Source organism: Equus asinus, chromosome 20 (assembly GCF_041296235.1).
Source record: "Equus asinus isolate D_3611 breed Donkey chromosome 20, EquAss-T2T_v2, whole genome shotgun sequence".
Taxonomy (NCBI): domain Eukaryota; kingdom Metazoa; phylum Chordata; class Mammalia; order Perissodactyla; family Equidae; genus Equus; species Equus asinus.
Genome location: NC_091809.1, coordinates 89,066,797 through 89,085,114, shown reverse-complemented (window position 1 = coordinate 89,085,114; position 18,318 = coordinate 89,066,797). Strand labels below are relative to the sequence as shown.

General features: G+C 34.6%; 1 protein-coding gene across 1 annotated transcript; it reads right to left on the bottom strand.

Moving 5' to 3' along the window:
• Nucleotides 1-2,672: 2,672 nt before the first annotated feature.
• LOC106830391 (olfactory receptor 52N4-like) lies at nt 2,673-3,638 on the bottom strand. The gene has a single exon (XM_014839971.1). It carries the CDS (start codon nt 3,636-3,638, stop codon nt 2,673-2,675), a length of 966 nt encoding a protein of 321 aa, XP_014695457.1.
• Between the last annotated feature and the right edge of the window lie 14,680 nt (nt 3,639-18,318).

Genomic DNA, 18,318 nt, shown 5'->3' with positions numbered 1-18,318 from the left:
AAAACCTGCAAAGTTGAACTAAGACTAACTTTTGCCATAGCTGGGATATGGTATGTAGCTGTAGTTGGAAAAACAGTCTTTAAAAGCTGCTGTAAACACAAGCCAGCAGGTAAAAATTAAAGCTGCACAATTAAACCAAATTAGAGTTTATTTTGTTTTCTTTTGAAAGATGCAACTAGTCTTCACACTGGGCAGAGGTTGTCTAGTTGGTGTAGAATCTAAGAAGTTTCAAGAAAGTTAGTTTACCTTTGCTTTAGCTCAAAAGTTTCTGATCTGAATGCTGTATATGAACACATAGCTCTTTGTGACATTCTTTATTTGGAAATTTGAGACTATTCAAGATACTAATGTCCTTCCGGTTTAAGGGTGCATTGTAGAGCTGAACTTTGAGTTACTGTGCAAGATTCTTTTTCATGCTGTCATTTGTAATATGTTTTGTGAGAATCATTGGTGTTAAAGTTTTGGTTACAAATTATTGTTTAACCTGAAAGCCTGTTTTTCTTTGAAAAACTAAAATCCATGAGCTTGGTACCCAGTCCAGGTAGAACATTCCTATTGGAAGCTATACTTATATTTTCTTGTAAAGTGCTTTTGAACTGATAAAATATTAGCATAATTGTGTAATAGTTAAACCTACTACTACTATATTTCTTTTCCCATGGAAAGCAGTTGGTTACACAAATCTTATTTTATAAGAAAAACAATTGAATATTTTGAAGGAAGGGAATTTTTGGTTGTCATCCTTAAGTGATTGTTAGTACTTACCATTTTTTAGGAGTAGAAGCCAGTTCAAGTCCATGATACTCAGTGACCAACATTTTAAAGTATAGCAGCCTGGTACATTATAACTCAAAGTTGCCCATAAAAAAAGAGCTTTTAATCATTAGCTTGAGGCTATGATTTAATGACAAAGCTTTAAATTAAATTAAAGCTTAATGATTTATGACAAAGCTTTAAAAATTGCTTCCATTTTATATAATTTGAGGTGTTGCATGGAAATTCTAAACTGATTCATAATGATGTAAAATTGACTAAATGGTTTAACTGTAACAGTGCAGAACTGAATATGAAGGCATGCATAATCTTCCTCTTAGAAATCCAGAGGAATTGTAATTTCAATTTTGTGTGCAATAGATTAAATCATAATGCAACAGTCTTGCGGCTAGTTTCCTTAAATGTGCTATTTAAAGATAGTTTTGGATTATGCTGTACTGACATTCTTTAATATTAAAGGTAAGTCATTGCATTAAAAGCTCAACCTATAAGGATATTTTATAAGATGTAGGTCTTAAACAGAATATTTCCAGTGGTCCTTCTTAACCTTTCATGTGAATATCAATGAAGGAGGAGAGTCCTTGATGTCACAAGGGAGAATTGGTGTCAATGAGGTTCAGTATCAGCCTTCTTACAGAAGACACTTTTAAGACTACCTGTTGATGTACTGGGAGCACTGACTTTGGACCTTTTGTCTTTTGGCATTTCCTCATAGCCTTAAAACAAAGCAAGATAACTAAGTCATAGAAGTAATGCAATACAGAACATCAATAATTAAAACACTGTTCTTATAACTGAACATTTATATGTGCATTTTTGGCAGCATGCAACTTGAAAAATCTTAAATTGGAAGGGTTTCTGTAAAAAATATAATAGATTATGAGTATAATGTGGCTAATACAGAATCTGGGGTATAGTTGATCTTAGGGAGTTAGCCTGACTTAGGGTCCAAATTTACCATCACTTTAACCAGAAGACATAGCACAACTTTATGGCTTGTAAAAAATATAGAAGATAGAAATTATTAAAACCTTAGATTTCACACTTATATTGTGGCTATTGAAAGTTCTGAAGTTACTCTAATTTCTACAATTACAAGTCTTATTAGCCAGTTTTGTCATAACATACTCTGAGTTGAATATGTTACTGAAAGCAGTCACAAAATCTTTTGACTTGCAGTGTAATGACTACAGGTGTTCTTTAGAGGTCACTATTAATACTTGGTGACAATTTAAGGAAACATATCTAAAGATTATACTTGTTTTTTATGCCTTCAAGAATTTTTAATGACCTATGGTTCACAGTTCACAGTGGCTTACATTTGACCTCCATATCTTAAACATAAAGGTGAAGACAAAGACAAATTAGCCAGAGAAATTTTAATTTCATGAGATGTAGATACCTTTTGTCTACTGTTTAGATACTTTTTACAGTTCTTTGAAAGATCATTTTATTAGAGATTGCCTCTCCATGCTTTTGATTGGACTCACCCATATCTGGATGGGAAGTCCTGGTTTCTTTTTACTGTAAAGTCATGGTTCATATTAGTACAATGTTTTTTTCATCAGGAATAGTGCTGATCATAAACAATTTTCAAAATATATACAACTTGGGGCTGGCTGGGTGGTGTAGTGGTTAAGTTCACACACTCCACTTTGGCGGCCCCAGGGTTTGCAGGTATGGATCTCGGGCTTGGTCCTAGCACTACTCATCAAGCCATGCTGTGGTGGAGACCCACATACAAAAAAATAGAGGAAGATTGGCGCAGGTGCTAGCTCAGGGACAATCTTCCTCACTCCCACCCCCCCAAGAAGCATCATTAGACACTCAATAAGCAGCCAACAGAGGATCGCTGTTCTTTCTTTTCCCTTCCATCTCTCCCCTGAAATACATCCCTTTCATATACTGTGAGATTTGATGTGCTTAGAACCTGAAAGGATCCTTATGACACAATCTCTTATCTGCTTGGTTTTCACCCCATAAACAATAGGGTTCATGGTGGGAGGCAAAAGCAGATAAATATTGGCTACAATGATATGGCAAGATGGAGGAATTGTATGACTCCCAAAGCGGTTAAAAAAGAAACAGAAGAAAGCTGGACTGTAGGAGAAAACAATGGCACAGATGTGGGCAGTGCATGTGCTGAAGGCCTTCTGCCGGGCATCTGCAGAGGAGAGGCTGACGACTGCCCGAAGGATCATGGTGTAGGAGACTGTGATGCACAGGATGTCAAATCCTCCAATTAAGAGGGCAGCCATGAGACCATAGATAACATTGGCTTTGATATTCCCACAAGATAACTTGGCTACAGATAGCTGATCACAGTAGGTATGATGTATTATGTTGCCTCTGCAATAGGGTAGTCGTTTGGTGATGAAAATCAAGGGAATGATGAGCAACAGTGCTCTCAGGAAAGTAGCAAGCCCCGCCTTTGCAATGACTGGATTGGTGAGGATAGTTGAGTAGCGCAGAGGATAGCAGATGGCTATATAGCGGTCCAGGGCCATAAGCATGAGCACCCCAGACTCCATCCCTGTGAAGGTATGGATGAAGAACATCTGGACCAGGCATTCTTCAAAGCTGATTTCCTTAAGATGAAACCAGAAGATGCAGAGGGCTTTAGGGATTGTACTAGAGCACATGACAAGGTCCGTAAGAGAAAGCATGGCCAAAAAGTAATACATGGACCTGTGCAGGGAGTACTCATAATGAATGAGGTAGAGGAGTCCACAATTGCCTACCATAGCCACAACATACATGGAGCAGAATGGCAAGGAAATCCACATATGCATGTCTTCTAGTCCTGGAATCCCATTAAGAATGAAAGAGGCTGGTGTCACATGTGTTTGGTTCAGCATTATCATGGTTAGGCTGGTATAATTGTTAAGAAACTTGTAGGGTTTTAGCTTTATTGTTGTTTTGTTTCATTTTTTGACCTTCCTAGGTTTAAAAAATAGAAAAAACAATTTTAGTTGTGGTGTTCCTCCCTCTTTGTCTTTCTCTTTATGTCTGTCTCTTCTCTCTGATAAATATCACATTTAATACAAAGAACTAAAAATTGTAAGTGCCAGGAAATACTTACTTAAACATAGTTTAAATCAATTATGTATTGTTTTTTATTCCTTAATTTATCAATTAATTCAACGAATACTTATTTGGCATCGACTATGTGCCAGGCTGTCTCACAGATATTGTGTCTACATTATCTTAAAACAAAATGACATTGATACAATCCTCACAAATTTATAAGCAAGTGTAATTGTTATGATCCTTCTGATTGATATTTATTATAATATCGTGTTTAAATGTTAATTACCATACACATCTCCCTATGGATGATTTCTTAAGGTAAAGCTCATTGATTACTTCACTAATGACACAACAGATGTGATTGAGATGTATTTATTCTTATTCTTAATTAATAGTTCATATTTATGCTTGCAATATACCAGTTATGGTTGAAGGGATTTTGTAAATATTAACTCATATAGTCCTTACTACAAGCACAGGAGGTACTTATATTAATCTACACTTTACAATTGAGTAAATGGAGGCACTATGAATTTTGAAGACATTCTCAATATCTTAGCTTCAGGTATAGATACTAAGAGAATACTTCTGATTTTGAGACTTTTTACATGAACTCTGTTCCTCTTCCTTTCTTTCTTTATTTGTTTTTTGGATTTTAAATATTTAAGAAAATTTTAAAACATCTATGCTTTCAAATTTAATGGTGATGGTAGAGATGATGAGGTGTATGTGTGCATGTGCATCTTTTATTGTGCAGGAACTTAGCTGTTTGAATCTATAAATCTATGAACCACAGCATTCAAAATTTCCTTATATTAATTTTTGATCATTTCTTCCCAATTGTGTCCATATTATTTTATTTCAATTACTTTTAGTCAGATATTGAATTTCTGATTTATTCTCTTCTTTTGTTTAATTTCTTCTATTGCATTTCTCTATCTTTTTGATTCATTTTCTAGAAAAATTCTTCAATGATATCTTCCAAACATATTGATGTTTTTGTTATCTAATTTCACAAATATCCAAGATCTTATTTTTCTTGAATCTTGTGAATCTGACAATTATATATATAATTTCTATATCATCTAAGTTTCAATTATTTATTTTTATAGCATTTTTTTGTCGTTTACTTTGAAGGAGTTTCTCATGTCTAGTAGTCATTGAATGTTAATTCACACTTAAGAAAGAAGCTATAGAAAGCTGATTCAAAACTCCAGGGAATGAGTGACCTTCATCAATTGGTAGAATCTGCTTAGACTGCTCAAGTAGGGAGCTCCACTTCACTCGAGACATTTTTGGGTATCAGTGTTCATAGGTTTCTTTCTCAGAGACTTTTAATTTTTCCAGAAAAGAATTCATAGTCTGCATCCTGGAGGATTTTATGACTTGCTACCAGTGTTCTTGGAGTTAAACAGTAGAAGGCTACTGAGGATCTCACATTTAAATATGAATATTAGAGTCAATCCTCACCTTTTTTATGAATCCTCATCCTTGGCCTTCATCACACCTGATGTATACAAATTCATATAACTTGCTTGAAGTTTCTTGCCACAATAAATTTAGAGCCATCATCAGATGATAGTTAACATTCAGTGGATGAAAAAGAGATATCAAGTGGTTCTTTATTTAGTTCTACCTACATCTCCGTTTTATCTTTATGTGTTTGCACCAAAGGATAACAGATTAGGTTCTGCAAAAGGCAACTTTTTTTGGAAATAGTGAAGCAACATAGGATGAACATGTGCATGATAGTGGTCTTCAAGGATCTCTTCTTATGTTAAGAAATGTTAAGAGTCATATAAGAACAGATAGAAAAGACAACTAAGTAAATTTCGAGGCATAGCAGGAAGAGTTTCTATCGCTCTTAGTCCTGAAACATGCTTAGGTTTCTGACAAACCAAAATAGGCAGAACAGTGTCTGTCTTGTTGCTCTGTGCTATTTCCTACTCAAAGCATACTGATATTTTTAGCTTTGTGATTTGGCAATCTTCTCTGCTCACTGACCCCCTCCCCCCTACAAAAGCCTCTAGTATGACATTTTTCGTGAAGACTCAACTCTCCCTTGGAGAGGGTGGAGAGCCAACCTCTAAAGCCTTTTAATATAAGGTAATTAGCAGAGTACCAGGCACATAGTTAGGGAATAGATTTATTTATGGAACGAATTTGTTTCACCATTTTAACATCATAGTATTATAAAATTCTTATTATTTCTTGAATCATTCACAATTTAATAAAACCCTTAATGTTAGGACTTATTATTTTTTATACCTGCAGTGTATAGCAAGACACTACATATTAGTAGTTAATACATATTTTTGAATAAATGCACCTACTAATGAATTACCAAATCATATTTTATACCTGACTTTAAGCATTAGTAGATGAATCCTGTAGTCTAATTATTACTTGGAAAGCAGAAAGGAACCACCAGAAGAAACAAAACGATAACATCTACCTTATAAGTCACCAGAAATCAGACATTTAAAAAAAAACCCCATGAAATAGAGAAATCAAAGGGAATCTCAAGAAAGCAGAAAAAGTATGTGCTGGGAAAAATAAATATATTGGTTTGGGAAATAAGGTTGAATTATTTAAACTACACTACAAAGTGGTCTTAGTTCAGAGTGATTTTTTGAAAAATACATTTTAAACAAAGAGGTGTTTCAGAAAGACAACCACACTCAAGATATGCACAAAGATTTTTTTGGTAAACAGAAACCATACCAAATAATAAAACACACCATAAAATTTTGGAGAAAACACTAATTTGAGACGATGCAGAAATGAAAGCAAGAAAGTGTTGGAACAAGATCACTTTTGAGAAAAAGAAAAGAAAGGCTTGACACAGGGTAATTAAAGCTGTTGAACTAAACTGTTTCTTCTCTAGATTTGGCAAAGTTTCTCCTCAATAAAAACATTAGAAAGTACTGAAAAAATTCTCTTGCTCACTTTGCTCGTAGACCGTAAAAGTTTTAAAAAATAGGATGATCAGGGGCTGGCCCCGTGGCCGAGTGGTTAAGTTCGCGCGCTCTGCTGCAGGCGGCCCAGTGTTTCCTTGGTTAGAATCCTGGGCGCGGACATGGCACTGCTCATCAGATCACGCTGAGGCAGCATCCCACATGCCACAACTAGAAGGACCCACAACGAAGAATATACAACTATGTACCGGGGCGCTTTGGGGAGAAAAAGGAAAAAAAAAAAAAATAGGATGATCATTTAAATTATATTGCAGCTAATTAGCTGATCCTCAATTTCTCACTTTAATGTCATTAGTATGCCCTTCAACTGGAAAAAAGAATACTAGAAGTTTATAATATAAGAGTTGTTTCCACAAATATCAAAATTGTTACCAACTTGTTTTCTGTGAGGCTTGTAAATGTGTACTTTATATTTTAATTCTTCCACAGATATCATTAAAAGAAATAAAAAACCTATAAAAATCATATACATGTACATATGTGCATATGTCTCCCATATATATGATTACCATTGAAATAAAATAGACATTGAAATTTATTCTTGAGAAATATTTGGCTAGTGTATAATAAATTGCCATAAGTTGTTGAAAAATTAATATCACTATTCATTTGTCTGTCTTAATACATTCGTATAGTCAACTCTTAATTGTATGTATCCCTGCAACAGAAGCAAGTAGAGAAATTAGGAAAAGTATAGGTATCCATAATTTAAAAATAGACAGTGTATTTCTGAGATTACTTGTGCTGTATTCTGAAGAATATCTTTTCTAAATGTGAGATAAATAACCTTTATGTCCTTTGTGTTTTCTTTTTATACATATATCTTTAATTACTAAAATTGACTTACTTATTACACAATAATTTTAGGTCCCATCATCAATACCTTTATAAAACTGTCAGTTAGAGATCCACACTCATACCAAGGTAATACATTATTAAGCACAAAATAAGTAAGAAATTTTCTAAAACAAACAAAATGATCTCAATACATTGTAATTTTATTTTTCTTGCAAGGAAAATTAACAAATATTTTGCTGTGGGTGTGGACAGCTATTTTGGAATATTAGGATTAACACATGAATGTCATCATTTATAAATCACAACTTTGATATCACCTGCTGTCTATTTTCATTCCCAAGCCTCAATGACAATGTTTGTTTTCTCACTAGACTGTCCTCAATCTTTAAAACACATGATCTTTTCTACATATGGCAGTGGATCCCTCCAGGCAAATTTTGTTATCTAAAAATGGATGAAATATAGTCATAACTAAGTCTGTTCAGAAATGAACCAAGAACAATTAGACTTTCATTTTGAGGAACAAGGTGGAAGGTAGGTAAAAAGTAAGAGTGTTTTGACTATGCTGGGCAATTGTTCTCTAGTTCTTTCCTCATTTCTTCTTGTCATGGAGGTGATTCATACCTGACTTCCACTGCAACAGAACCAGATTCCTATTTGTTTAGGGATATCTGGTTATAAATATCTATAGTAATAATGGAAATTTAAACTGAATTGTAATCTGAGAATTGTGGAAATAAACATTTTCTAACCTCATACCTTCCCACAATACTTCTGCCTTTAAACATGGTGAATGAACTCAAATCCGCATTTCTGAGAATACTGTACACAATTTATATACATTCAAAATCTCTCTCCACTATATCTTACTGACTGAAAAAAATCCTGCCAGTAAACTGACTTTTGTACATCGTTTAATACCTTAGTTTCTGGATAACAAAGCAGGGAGCTGAATGCAATGTTGTTCGGGTGTTTAGGATCTTGGTTAAGAAAACATCAGGATTCTACAATATATGTACACACACAGGGCTCAATTTCTAAATCCCATGATATCTGTACTATTGAACTGAGTATTTAATAAAAATGTGTATTATATATCCCAAGGCAATACTTTAAAACATTAGAGACACAGCTGCTTGTGTAGCAATCAAGCTAACCCCAGTGAGAGGATAAAAAGGAGTGGAAGCTTTCCATTCTTACTGCTATATGATGATACTTAAGTAAATTATTTCATATGTGTGCATCTATATGTGTATACTTGTGTGTGAGCATATATTTAATGGAGAGGAATTAAAATGAATGTGGACTAATTTTAATGAAAAGGAGTGATTTTAATATCTATTGCAGAGTATTGTTTCTTTCTATGTGAGGCCTTGCGGGATGACACGTGGTGAAAGCGCTTAAGTATAGAATGTTCGGTCATTCACAGATCCATCCATTTCTTCTTCTATTCATTATTTTTTGTGTCTCTAATTAAATAACATCACTGAGTACTTAGAACTTGCCAAGTCAGGGTATAGCTATGAAGAAATGATCAAATAACATGAACCTTAAAAACTTTATTCTGGGTCAAAGACCCTAGAGACAAATAACCACATATTGTATGATTCCACTTAGATGAAATATTGAGAATAGGCAAATCCATAGAACAGAAAGTAAATTTGTGGTTGCCAGGGACTAGGGGAAGAGAGTGACTGCCTAAAATTTTATCAGTTTTTTTTTTATGGAATGATTAAAATATTCTGAAGTTAGATAGTGGTGATGGTTGCACAAGATTGTGAATGTACTAAAAGCCCCTGAATTGTACATTTAAAATGATTAAAATGGTGATTTTTTTATGTGACTTTTACCACAATTTAAAAAATTCCACAAAGCTCTCTTGCTGAGATTCAGCTGTCTTTTCTTGACTAAGCATTCCTATAATTGCTGTAGGCTTTTGATTAGTATTAACAGTTATGAGAAAATCAGTTCTGATAGTTTTTCCCCAGTTTATCCATTCCTTTTATTAGGGATAAACTTTTTATGTTCCTTACTTTGCCATTTTCATTCACACCACTCACAGTTTACTGGTTTTTGTTTGAAAATAAGTATTCATTTCTCTGGAATAAATGCCCAGGAGGGTCACTGCTAAGCTGTATGAAAGTTCCCAGTTTGTATTTTTAAGAAACTGTCAAAATATTTTCCAGAGTCATGGTACCATTTTACATTCTCATCAGCAATGTATTAGTGATTCAGTATTCTGAGAAGATGTCAGCACAAGAGAACTATGAACTCACCTCCTCCCATGGATGCAACAAACTGAAAACTACATGGGAAATAATTTTCTCTAAGACATATTTGGAAACTGGATAACAAGAACCTCCACAATAAGGGACAACATTGACAGGGGTGGAAAATACAGAAATATACCCCTGCAGAGGAAGAAAACACATCCTAGTTGTAGCGCATCATGGCTGAGAGCAATCTTATAGGTACAAAGCTTTTCCAGGAGGAGCAGCGGGATCTGAGTGAGGATCTGTACCACAATAAGCTTTCTGGCTTTGAAAACCAACAGGGAATACCCCAGAAAAACTATCAAACTTCAGAGAAAGAAAAACCCACTTTTAAATGGTTCATTAACAGATTCAGCTGTTCCAAAAAACAACACAAAAACACCAGAAAGAAATTTTCATAGTCCATTGGTAAAAAAGACTCACCTACTAGGCTCTGAATACATCTCAGAGAGACAGGAGGCAGCTGGGCCCACTCACTCCAGGGATTGAGACTCTGGTGGCAGCCATTATTGTGACTTAGTTTATTCATGCAGACAGGGACACTGGAAGACAGTATTTGATTGCTTCCTCTGGGCTGCTGGCACAGGTGTTTTCCTCCACCCATTAGGACACTGATTCAATCCAGCACAGCCAGGGCAGGCAGCCCACCAGAGGGACTTGTCCTGCTCATCAGCAAGCTCCTGGTGAACTTTTGGGACACATAGGCAGGTTGTGTGGGACTTCTGCAGTACGGCAAGTGGGGGGAACCTGTGTTGGTGGGTTGTACGGGCCCACAGGTGTGGGCCGTGTCAATGGCAGTGTACTTCTACCACTGGTCATCTCAGAAAACCACACAAGGAATCTTTCCCATCCTTCAACAGCTGAAAAGATTGTGTGCTGCTGCTCCTAGGGCAGGCCCTAGACATCTGTGCTCCTGAGAGAGATGACAACAGCTGCATTGCAATGAATAGCTACAGAAATTGTAAGCCATGAGCTTAGCAACCACACATACTTGGGGCCTGACTCACTTAAGAGAAAAACAGCAGTGCTTGTGTGCTATCAGACTTTTCAACAAGCTATACCAGGGCTCACTCCCCCCCCAATAAAGTGACCATAGCAGCCATGCTTGTCTGAGCCTTACCACAAGCCATCCAATGGGCCAGCCTAGCCTACGTATGTGCCCATAACAAAAGCAACCTGGCCACAACAGAAGGGCAGACATAGCCCACACAGGGGATACTCCTGGAACATGTGGAAATGGTGATGAGAGGGAAGGAAACACCTGGGCCCCACAAGGCATCACTTACATAAGAACACCTCTCCAAAATCGGAAGATACAGCTTATTTACCTAGTACAAGATATGAGCAGAGACAAGTAGGCTAAGAGAGGAGAAAAAGGAATATGTTTCAAATAAGGTCACAGGACAAATTCTCAGAAAAAGAACTAAATGGAACAGAGGTAAACAATCTACCTGATAAAGAGTACAAAGTAATAGACATAAGGATGCTCACTGATCTTGGGAGAAGAAAGGATGAACACAGCAAGAACTCCAATAAATATTTAGAAAAGATGAGAAAGAACCAAATGGAGCTTAAGAATACAATAATAGAAATAGAAAATTCACTAGGGGAAATCAATAACAGAGTAGATGACACAGAAAAATGGATCAGTGATCTGGATAAAAGAATAGAGTAAATTACTCACTCTGAACAGTAAAAAGAATTAAAAAGAATGAGAATAATCTAAGGGACCTCTGGAATAACATCAAAAATATTAACGTCCATAGTACAGGTGTCCAAGAAAGAGAAGAGAGAAAAAGGGAAGAGAAGCCATTAGAAGAAATAATAGCTGAAAACTTCCCTAACCTGAAGAATGAAAGAGACATCCAGATACAGGAAGCATGGAAAGTACCAAACAAGATGAATCCAAAGAGGCCCACACCAAGACACATTATAATTACAATGTCAAGAATTAAACATAAAAAGAGAATCCTAGAAGCTGCAAGAGAAATTAGTTACAAAAGAAACACCATAAGTTTATCAGCTGATTTGTATGCAGAAATTTTACAGACTAGAAGGAAGTGGCACCTTATATTCAAAGTGCTTAAATGAAAAAACCTAAAGCCAAGAATATTCTACCCAGTGAGGTTATCATTGAGAATGAAAGATGAGATAAACAGTTATCCAGACAGGCAAAAACTAGAGGAGTTTACCACTGCTATACAGGCCTTACAAGAAATCTTAAAGGGCCTTATTTAAGTGGAAAAGAAAAGACCATAAATAGAAATAAGAAAATTGTCAAAGAAAAGTTCACTGGTAAGGCAAATATATAGTAAAAGCAGTGGGTCAATTACCTATAAAGCATGTATGAAGGCAAAAAGACAAACTCATTAAAAATATCTATATCCAAGATAAGAAATTTGAGATACACACACAATAGGTTAAGTATGATATCAGAAACAAAATGTGTGTCTGTGGGAGTAAAACTGTAGGGATTTTAGTAAGAGGAAAAACTTAAGAGACTATCAACTTAATATAGGTTGCTATTTACATAGGTTATTATATATAAACCTCAGAGTAATCACAAATTAGAAATCTATATAAAATACACAAAAAATAAAGAGAAAGGAAGCGAAACATAACACTAAAGAAAGCTATCAAATGATAAGAGAAGATAGCAAGAGAATAAGAAAGAGAGAAGAACTACTAAAACACTCCCCCAAAAAGTGGCAAAATGACAATAAGTACACAGTTATCATTAGCTACTTTAAATTTCAGTGGACTAAATGCTCTAATCAATAGTTATAAGGTGGCTGAATGGATAAAAAAAAAAAGACCTATATATACACTGCATACAAGACACACACTTCAGACCTAAAAACACAAACCAAATATGAAGCGATGGAAAAAGATACTTCATGAAGTTGGAAACAAAAAGAAAGTTTGGGTGGCAATACTCAGATAGGACAAAATAGACTTTAAAACAAAACTGTAACAAGAGACAAGGAAGGACATTACATAATAATAAGGGAACAATCCAACAAATGTCTAATATGTATGCACCCAACATAGGAGTACCTAAATATATAAAGCAATTATTAACAGACATAAAAGGAGAAATAGACAGTACCCCAATAGTAGTAGGGGACCTTAACACTCCACTTACACCAATGGATAGATCATCCAAACAGAAGGTCAACAAGGAAACATTGGCTTTAAATGACACACTAGTCCAAGTGGATTTACTATATATATATATATATATAGAACATTCCAGTCAAAAAACACAGAATACACATCCTTTTCAAATGCACATGGGACATTCTCCAGGATAGACCATATATTAGGACACAAAATAAGTCTCAATAAGTGTAATAAGACTGAAATAATACCAAGCACCTCTTCTGACCACAATTGTATGAAACTAAAAATCAACTACAAGAGGAAAATTGGAAAAGCTACAAATATGCGCAGATTAAACAAAATACTACTGAAAACTATTGGGTCTATAAAGAAATAGAAGAAGAAATCAAAAAATTCCTGGAGACAGGGGCTGGCCCCGTGGCCGAGCCGTTAAGTTCGCGCGCTCCGCTGCAGGCGGTCCAGTGTTTCGTTGGTTCGAATCCTGGGTGCGGACATGACACTGCTCATTAAACCACGCTGAGGCAGCGTCCCACATGCCACAACTAGAAGGACCCACAACGAAGAATATACAACTATGTACCAGGGGGCTTTGGGGAGAAAAAGGAAAAAATAAAATCTTTAAAAAAAAAAAAAATCCTGGAGACAAATAAAAATGCATACGTGACATACCAAAATTTATCTGATACAGCAAAAGCAGTATTAAGAGGGATGTTTTCAGAAATATAAGCCAACCACAAGAAACAAGAAAATTCTCAAATGAATGATCTAACAGTACACCTAAATGAGCTAGGAAGAGAAGAACAAACAAAACCCAAAATCAGTAGAAGAAAGGAAATAATAAAAATCAGAGTGGAAATAAATGAAATAAAGACTTAAAAAATAAATGAAATTACAACTGGTTCTTTGAAAAGTAAAAAAACACAAAGCTTAATTGCAAAAACATTTTGCTAAACTCACTAGGAACAAAAGAAAGAAGGATCAAATGATCAAAACAAGAAGAGAAATGTGGAAAATACAACGGACATAAAAATTAGGATTACAAGAGAATACTAAGAAAAGCTATGCACCAACAAATTGGATAATCTAGAAGAAATGGAGAAATTCTTAGAACTAAACTAACTTCTAAAAATGCATCAAGAAGAAAAGGAGAATCTGAATAGACTGATAACTAGTAAGGAGATTGAAAGAGTAATGGAAACCTCCCAAAAAGCAAAAGTCCAGGACCAGATGTCTTCCCTGGTGGATACTACCAAACATTCAAAGAAGACTTAATAGCTATCTTTCTCAAACTCTTCCAAAAAATTGAAGAAGAGATGCTTTCTAACTCATTCTATGAGGCCAACATTACCCCAATACAAAAACCAGACAAGGACAGCACAAAAAAGAAAATTATAGGCCAATTTTGACTGATGAACATAAACAAAAACATTCTCAACAAAATAGTAGCAAATGGAATACAACAATATGTTAAAAAGATCATACATAATTATAAAGTGAGATTTATTCCAGTGATGCAAGGATGGTATAACATCTGGAAATCAATCAACGTGATACACTACATTAACAAAATGAAGAATAGAAATCACATGATCATCTCAATAGATGTAGAGAAAGCATTCCACAACATATGGCATCTATTTATGATAAAAACTCTGAGAAAAAGGAGTATAGAAGGAAAGTACCTCAACACAATACAGGCCATATATGATGACCCACAGCTAACATTATACATATTCAATTGTGAAAAACTGAAGGCTATACCTTTACAAACAGGAACGAGACAAGGATGTGCACTTTCCCCACTCTTATTTAACCTAGTTTTGGAAATCTAGGCCAAAACAACCAGAAAAGAAAAAAAAAGGGGGGGATTCAAATTGCAAGGGAAGAAATAAAAGTCTCAGTATTTGCAGCTGACATGATTTTATCCATAGAAAACCCTACATAATCCACCAAAAAACTATTAAAAATACAAAAAGAAAACAGTATAGTTGCAGGGTACAATATCATCATACAAAAGTTAGTTGTTTTTCTATATGGCAACAAGAAAATACCAGAAAGAGAAACTAAGAATACAATCCCATTTAAAATCTTAACAAAAAGAATAAAATACCTAGGAATACCAAAGAGGTGAAAGACCTGTACACTGAAAACTATAAAACATTGTTGAAAGAAATTGAAGAAGACATAAAGAAATAGAAAGATATCCTGTGCTCATGGATTGGAAGAATTAATGTAGTTAAAATGCCCATACTTCCTAAAGCAATGCACAGATTCAATGCAATCCTTATCAAAGTTCCAATAACATTTTTCATAGAAATAGAACAAAGAATCCTAAAATTTATATGGAACAACAAAAGACCCTGAGTAGCCAAAGCAATCCTGAGGAAAAAGAAAAAAACCTGGAAGTATCACACTCTCTGACTTAAAAATATCTTAAAAAGCTATAGCAATCAAAACAGCATGGTACTGGCACAAAAACAGACACACAGATGAATGGGAAAGAATTGAGCACTCAGAAATAAACATGCAGATCTATGGACAGCTCATTTTTGACAAGGAAGGCAAGAACATCTAATGGATAAAGGAAAGTCTCTTCAATAAATGGTGCTAGGAAAATTGGATCGCCGCATGCAAAATAATGAAAGTAGACCATTATCATACACCATACACAAAAAATTAACTCAAAATGGATTAAAGACTTGAATGTAAGACCTGAAACCATAAAACTCCTAGAATAAAACATAGGCAGTATGCTCTTTGACATCTCTCTTAGAAGTTTCTTTTTGAATACCATATCTGACCAGGTAAGGGAAACAAAAGAGAAAAATAAACAAATAGGACTACGTCAAACTAAAAGCTTCTGCACAACAAAGGAAATCATCAACAAAATGAAAATGCAACATAACAACTTGGAGAAGACATTTGCAAATCATATATCTGATTAGGGGTAAATATCCAAACCATATAAAGTACACATACAACTAAACAGCAAAAAAACAAACAACCTAATTAAAAAATGGCAAAGGATCTGAACCAGTATTTTTCCAAAGAAGATATACAGATAGTCAAAGGGCACATGAAAAGATGTTCAATATCACTAATTATTAGGAAAATGAAAATCAAAACTAAAATGAGATATCACCTGATGCCCATCGGAATGGCTGTAGTTAATAAAACAAGAAGTAAAAAGTGTTGGAGAGGATGTGGAGAAAAGGAAACCCTCATATACTGCTGGTGGGAATGTAAACTGGTACAGCTACTGTAGAAAACAGTATAGAGATTCCTCAAAAAACTAAGAATAGAGCTACCTTATGACACAGCTATTTCCCTTCTGGATATTTATCCAAAGAACATGAAAACACGAATGTGAAAATATATTTGCACCCCATGTTCATTTCAGCATTATTCACTATAGTCAGGACTTGGAAACAACCTATGTATCCATCAATGGATAAATGGATAAAGAAGTTGTGGTGTGTATACACAATGGACTACTACTCAGCCATTAAAAAAGATGAAATCTTGCCATTTGCAACAACATTGATGGGCCTTATTATGCTAAGTGAAATAAGTCAGACGGAGAAAGTCAAATACCATATGATTTCTTCCATAAGTGGAAGATAAAAAAAAACAACAATAATAAAACAAACATATAGATACAGAGATTAGATTTGTGGTTACCAGAGGGGAAGGGAGGAGGAAAGTGGGCAAAAGGTGTAATAGGTTATATGTGTATGGTGACAGATGGTAATTAACCTTTGGGTGGTAAACATGATGTAGTCTACACAGAAATTGAAATATAATCATGTACACTAGAAATTCATATAATGTTTCAAACCAATGTTATCTCAATAAAAAATACATATGTGTATATATTAATGATTTGGTTTTTCGATATCCTTGCCAGAATTTCATGTTGTTACTAGGTTTTAATTTAGCCATTGTCATGGTTTTGTAGTGAGATTCTATTCTGATTTTAATCTGCATTTATGCATGTCTTACGATGTTGAACATTTTTCATGCATCTGTTTTCCAGTTGTATGTCCTTATCAGTGAAATAACTGTTCATATTTTTTGCCCATTTTATAATTGAATTTTTCTTTTTACTGTTGAGCATGTGTGAGTGTGTTGTGTGTATGTATGTTGTCTGTGTCTTGCAAATATTTTTCTCATTCTGTAGCTTGTCTTTTCATCCTCTTATTGGGGCTTTTGCAGAGCAAAAGGTTTTTTAAATTTTTATATAGCTTAATTTTCCTTTTTTTTGTGTGTGAATTGTGTTTTGGTGTCAAGATTAAGAACTCTGCCTAGTCCTGGATCCTAAAGATTTATCCCATTGTTTTTCTAAATATTTTAGAGCTTTGAATAACATTTAATTTCATATTCTATTATTTTGAGTTCTTTTGTAAGCTACAATTAAGAGATTTAGGTGAAGAGGTGATTTTGCCTATGGATGCCCACCTATTCCAGCAACTTTTTTCAAAAGCATGTGTTTCCTTTCCTAAATTGTTTTTACATATTTGTCAAAAATCATTTGGGCATATTTGTGGAGGTCTGTTTCTGAGTTCTCTATTCTGTTGCATTGATCTGTATGTGTATCCTCTGCCAATACCACAGTCTGGATTACTATAGCTGTATGTCTTGAAATTGTGAAGACTGTTTCCTTATTTTATTACATGTTTTCAAATGTTTTAACTATTTTTTTGATATTTTAAATACATTTTAGAATAATCTTCTATATATCAATAAAAATGTTGCTGTGATGTTTATAATAATTGCATTTTACCTGTGTATCAATTTGGGAGGAATTGATGTCTTCCAATCCATGAACACTGAATGTCTCTTGATTTAATTGGTTTTAAAAATGTTCTTTCATCAGCAATGTATAGTTTTATCATACATAATAATACACACATTCTCATAATATATGAGTAATCACCATTCTACTTTCTGCTTCTATGAATTTGACTACAATAAGTAACTCGTGTAAGTGGAATCATACAGTCTTTGTCCTTCTGTGACTGACTTATTACACTTAGCATAATATCCACAAAGTCCATCCAAGATGTAGCATATGAGAGAATTTCCATATTTTTATGCCTGAAATATTCCATTGTATATATACAACACATTTCTTGCCTATTTATCCATCCATGGACATTTAGGTTGCTTGGATATTGTGAATAACGCTGCAATGAAGATGAGAGTACACATATCTCATTGAATTCCTATTTTTGATCTTCTGGGCAAATACTCAGATATGGGATTATTGGGTCATATGGTAGTATATTTTTAATTTCTTGAGGAATGTCCCTACTGTTTTTCATACGGGCTGCACAATTTCA

Excerpts from the sequence above, each read along its gene's own strand:
- LOC106830391 (XM_014839971.1), bottom strand. The coding sequence starts at position 3,638 with ATGATAATGCTGAACCAAACACATGTGACACCAGCCTCTTTCATTCTT.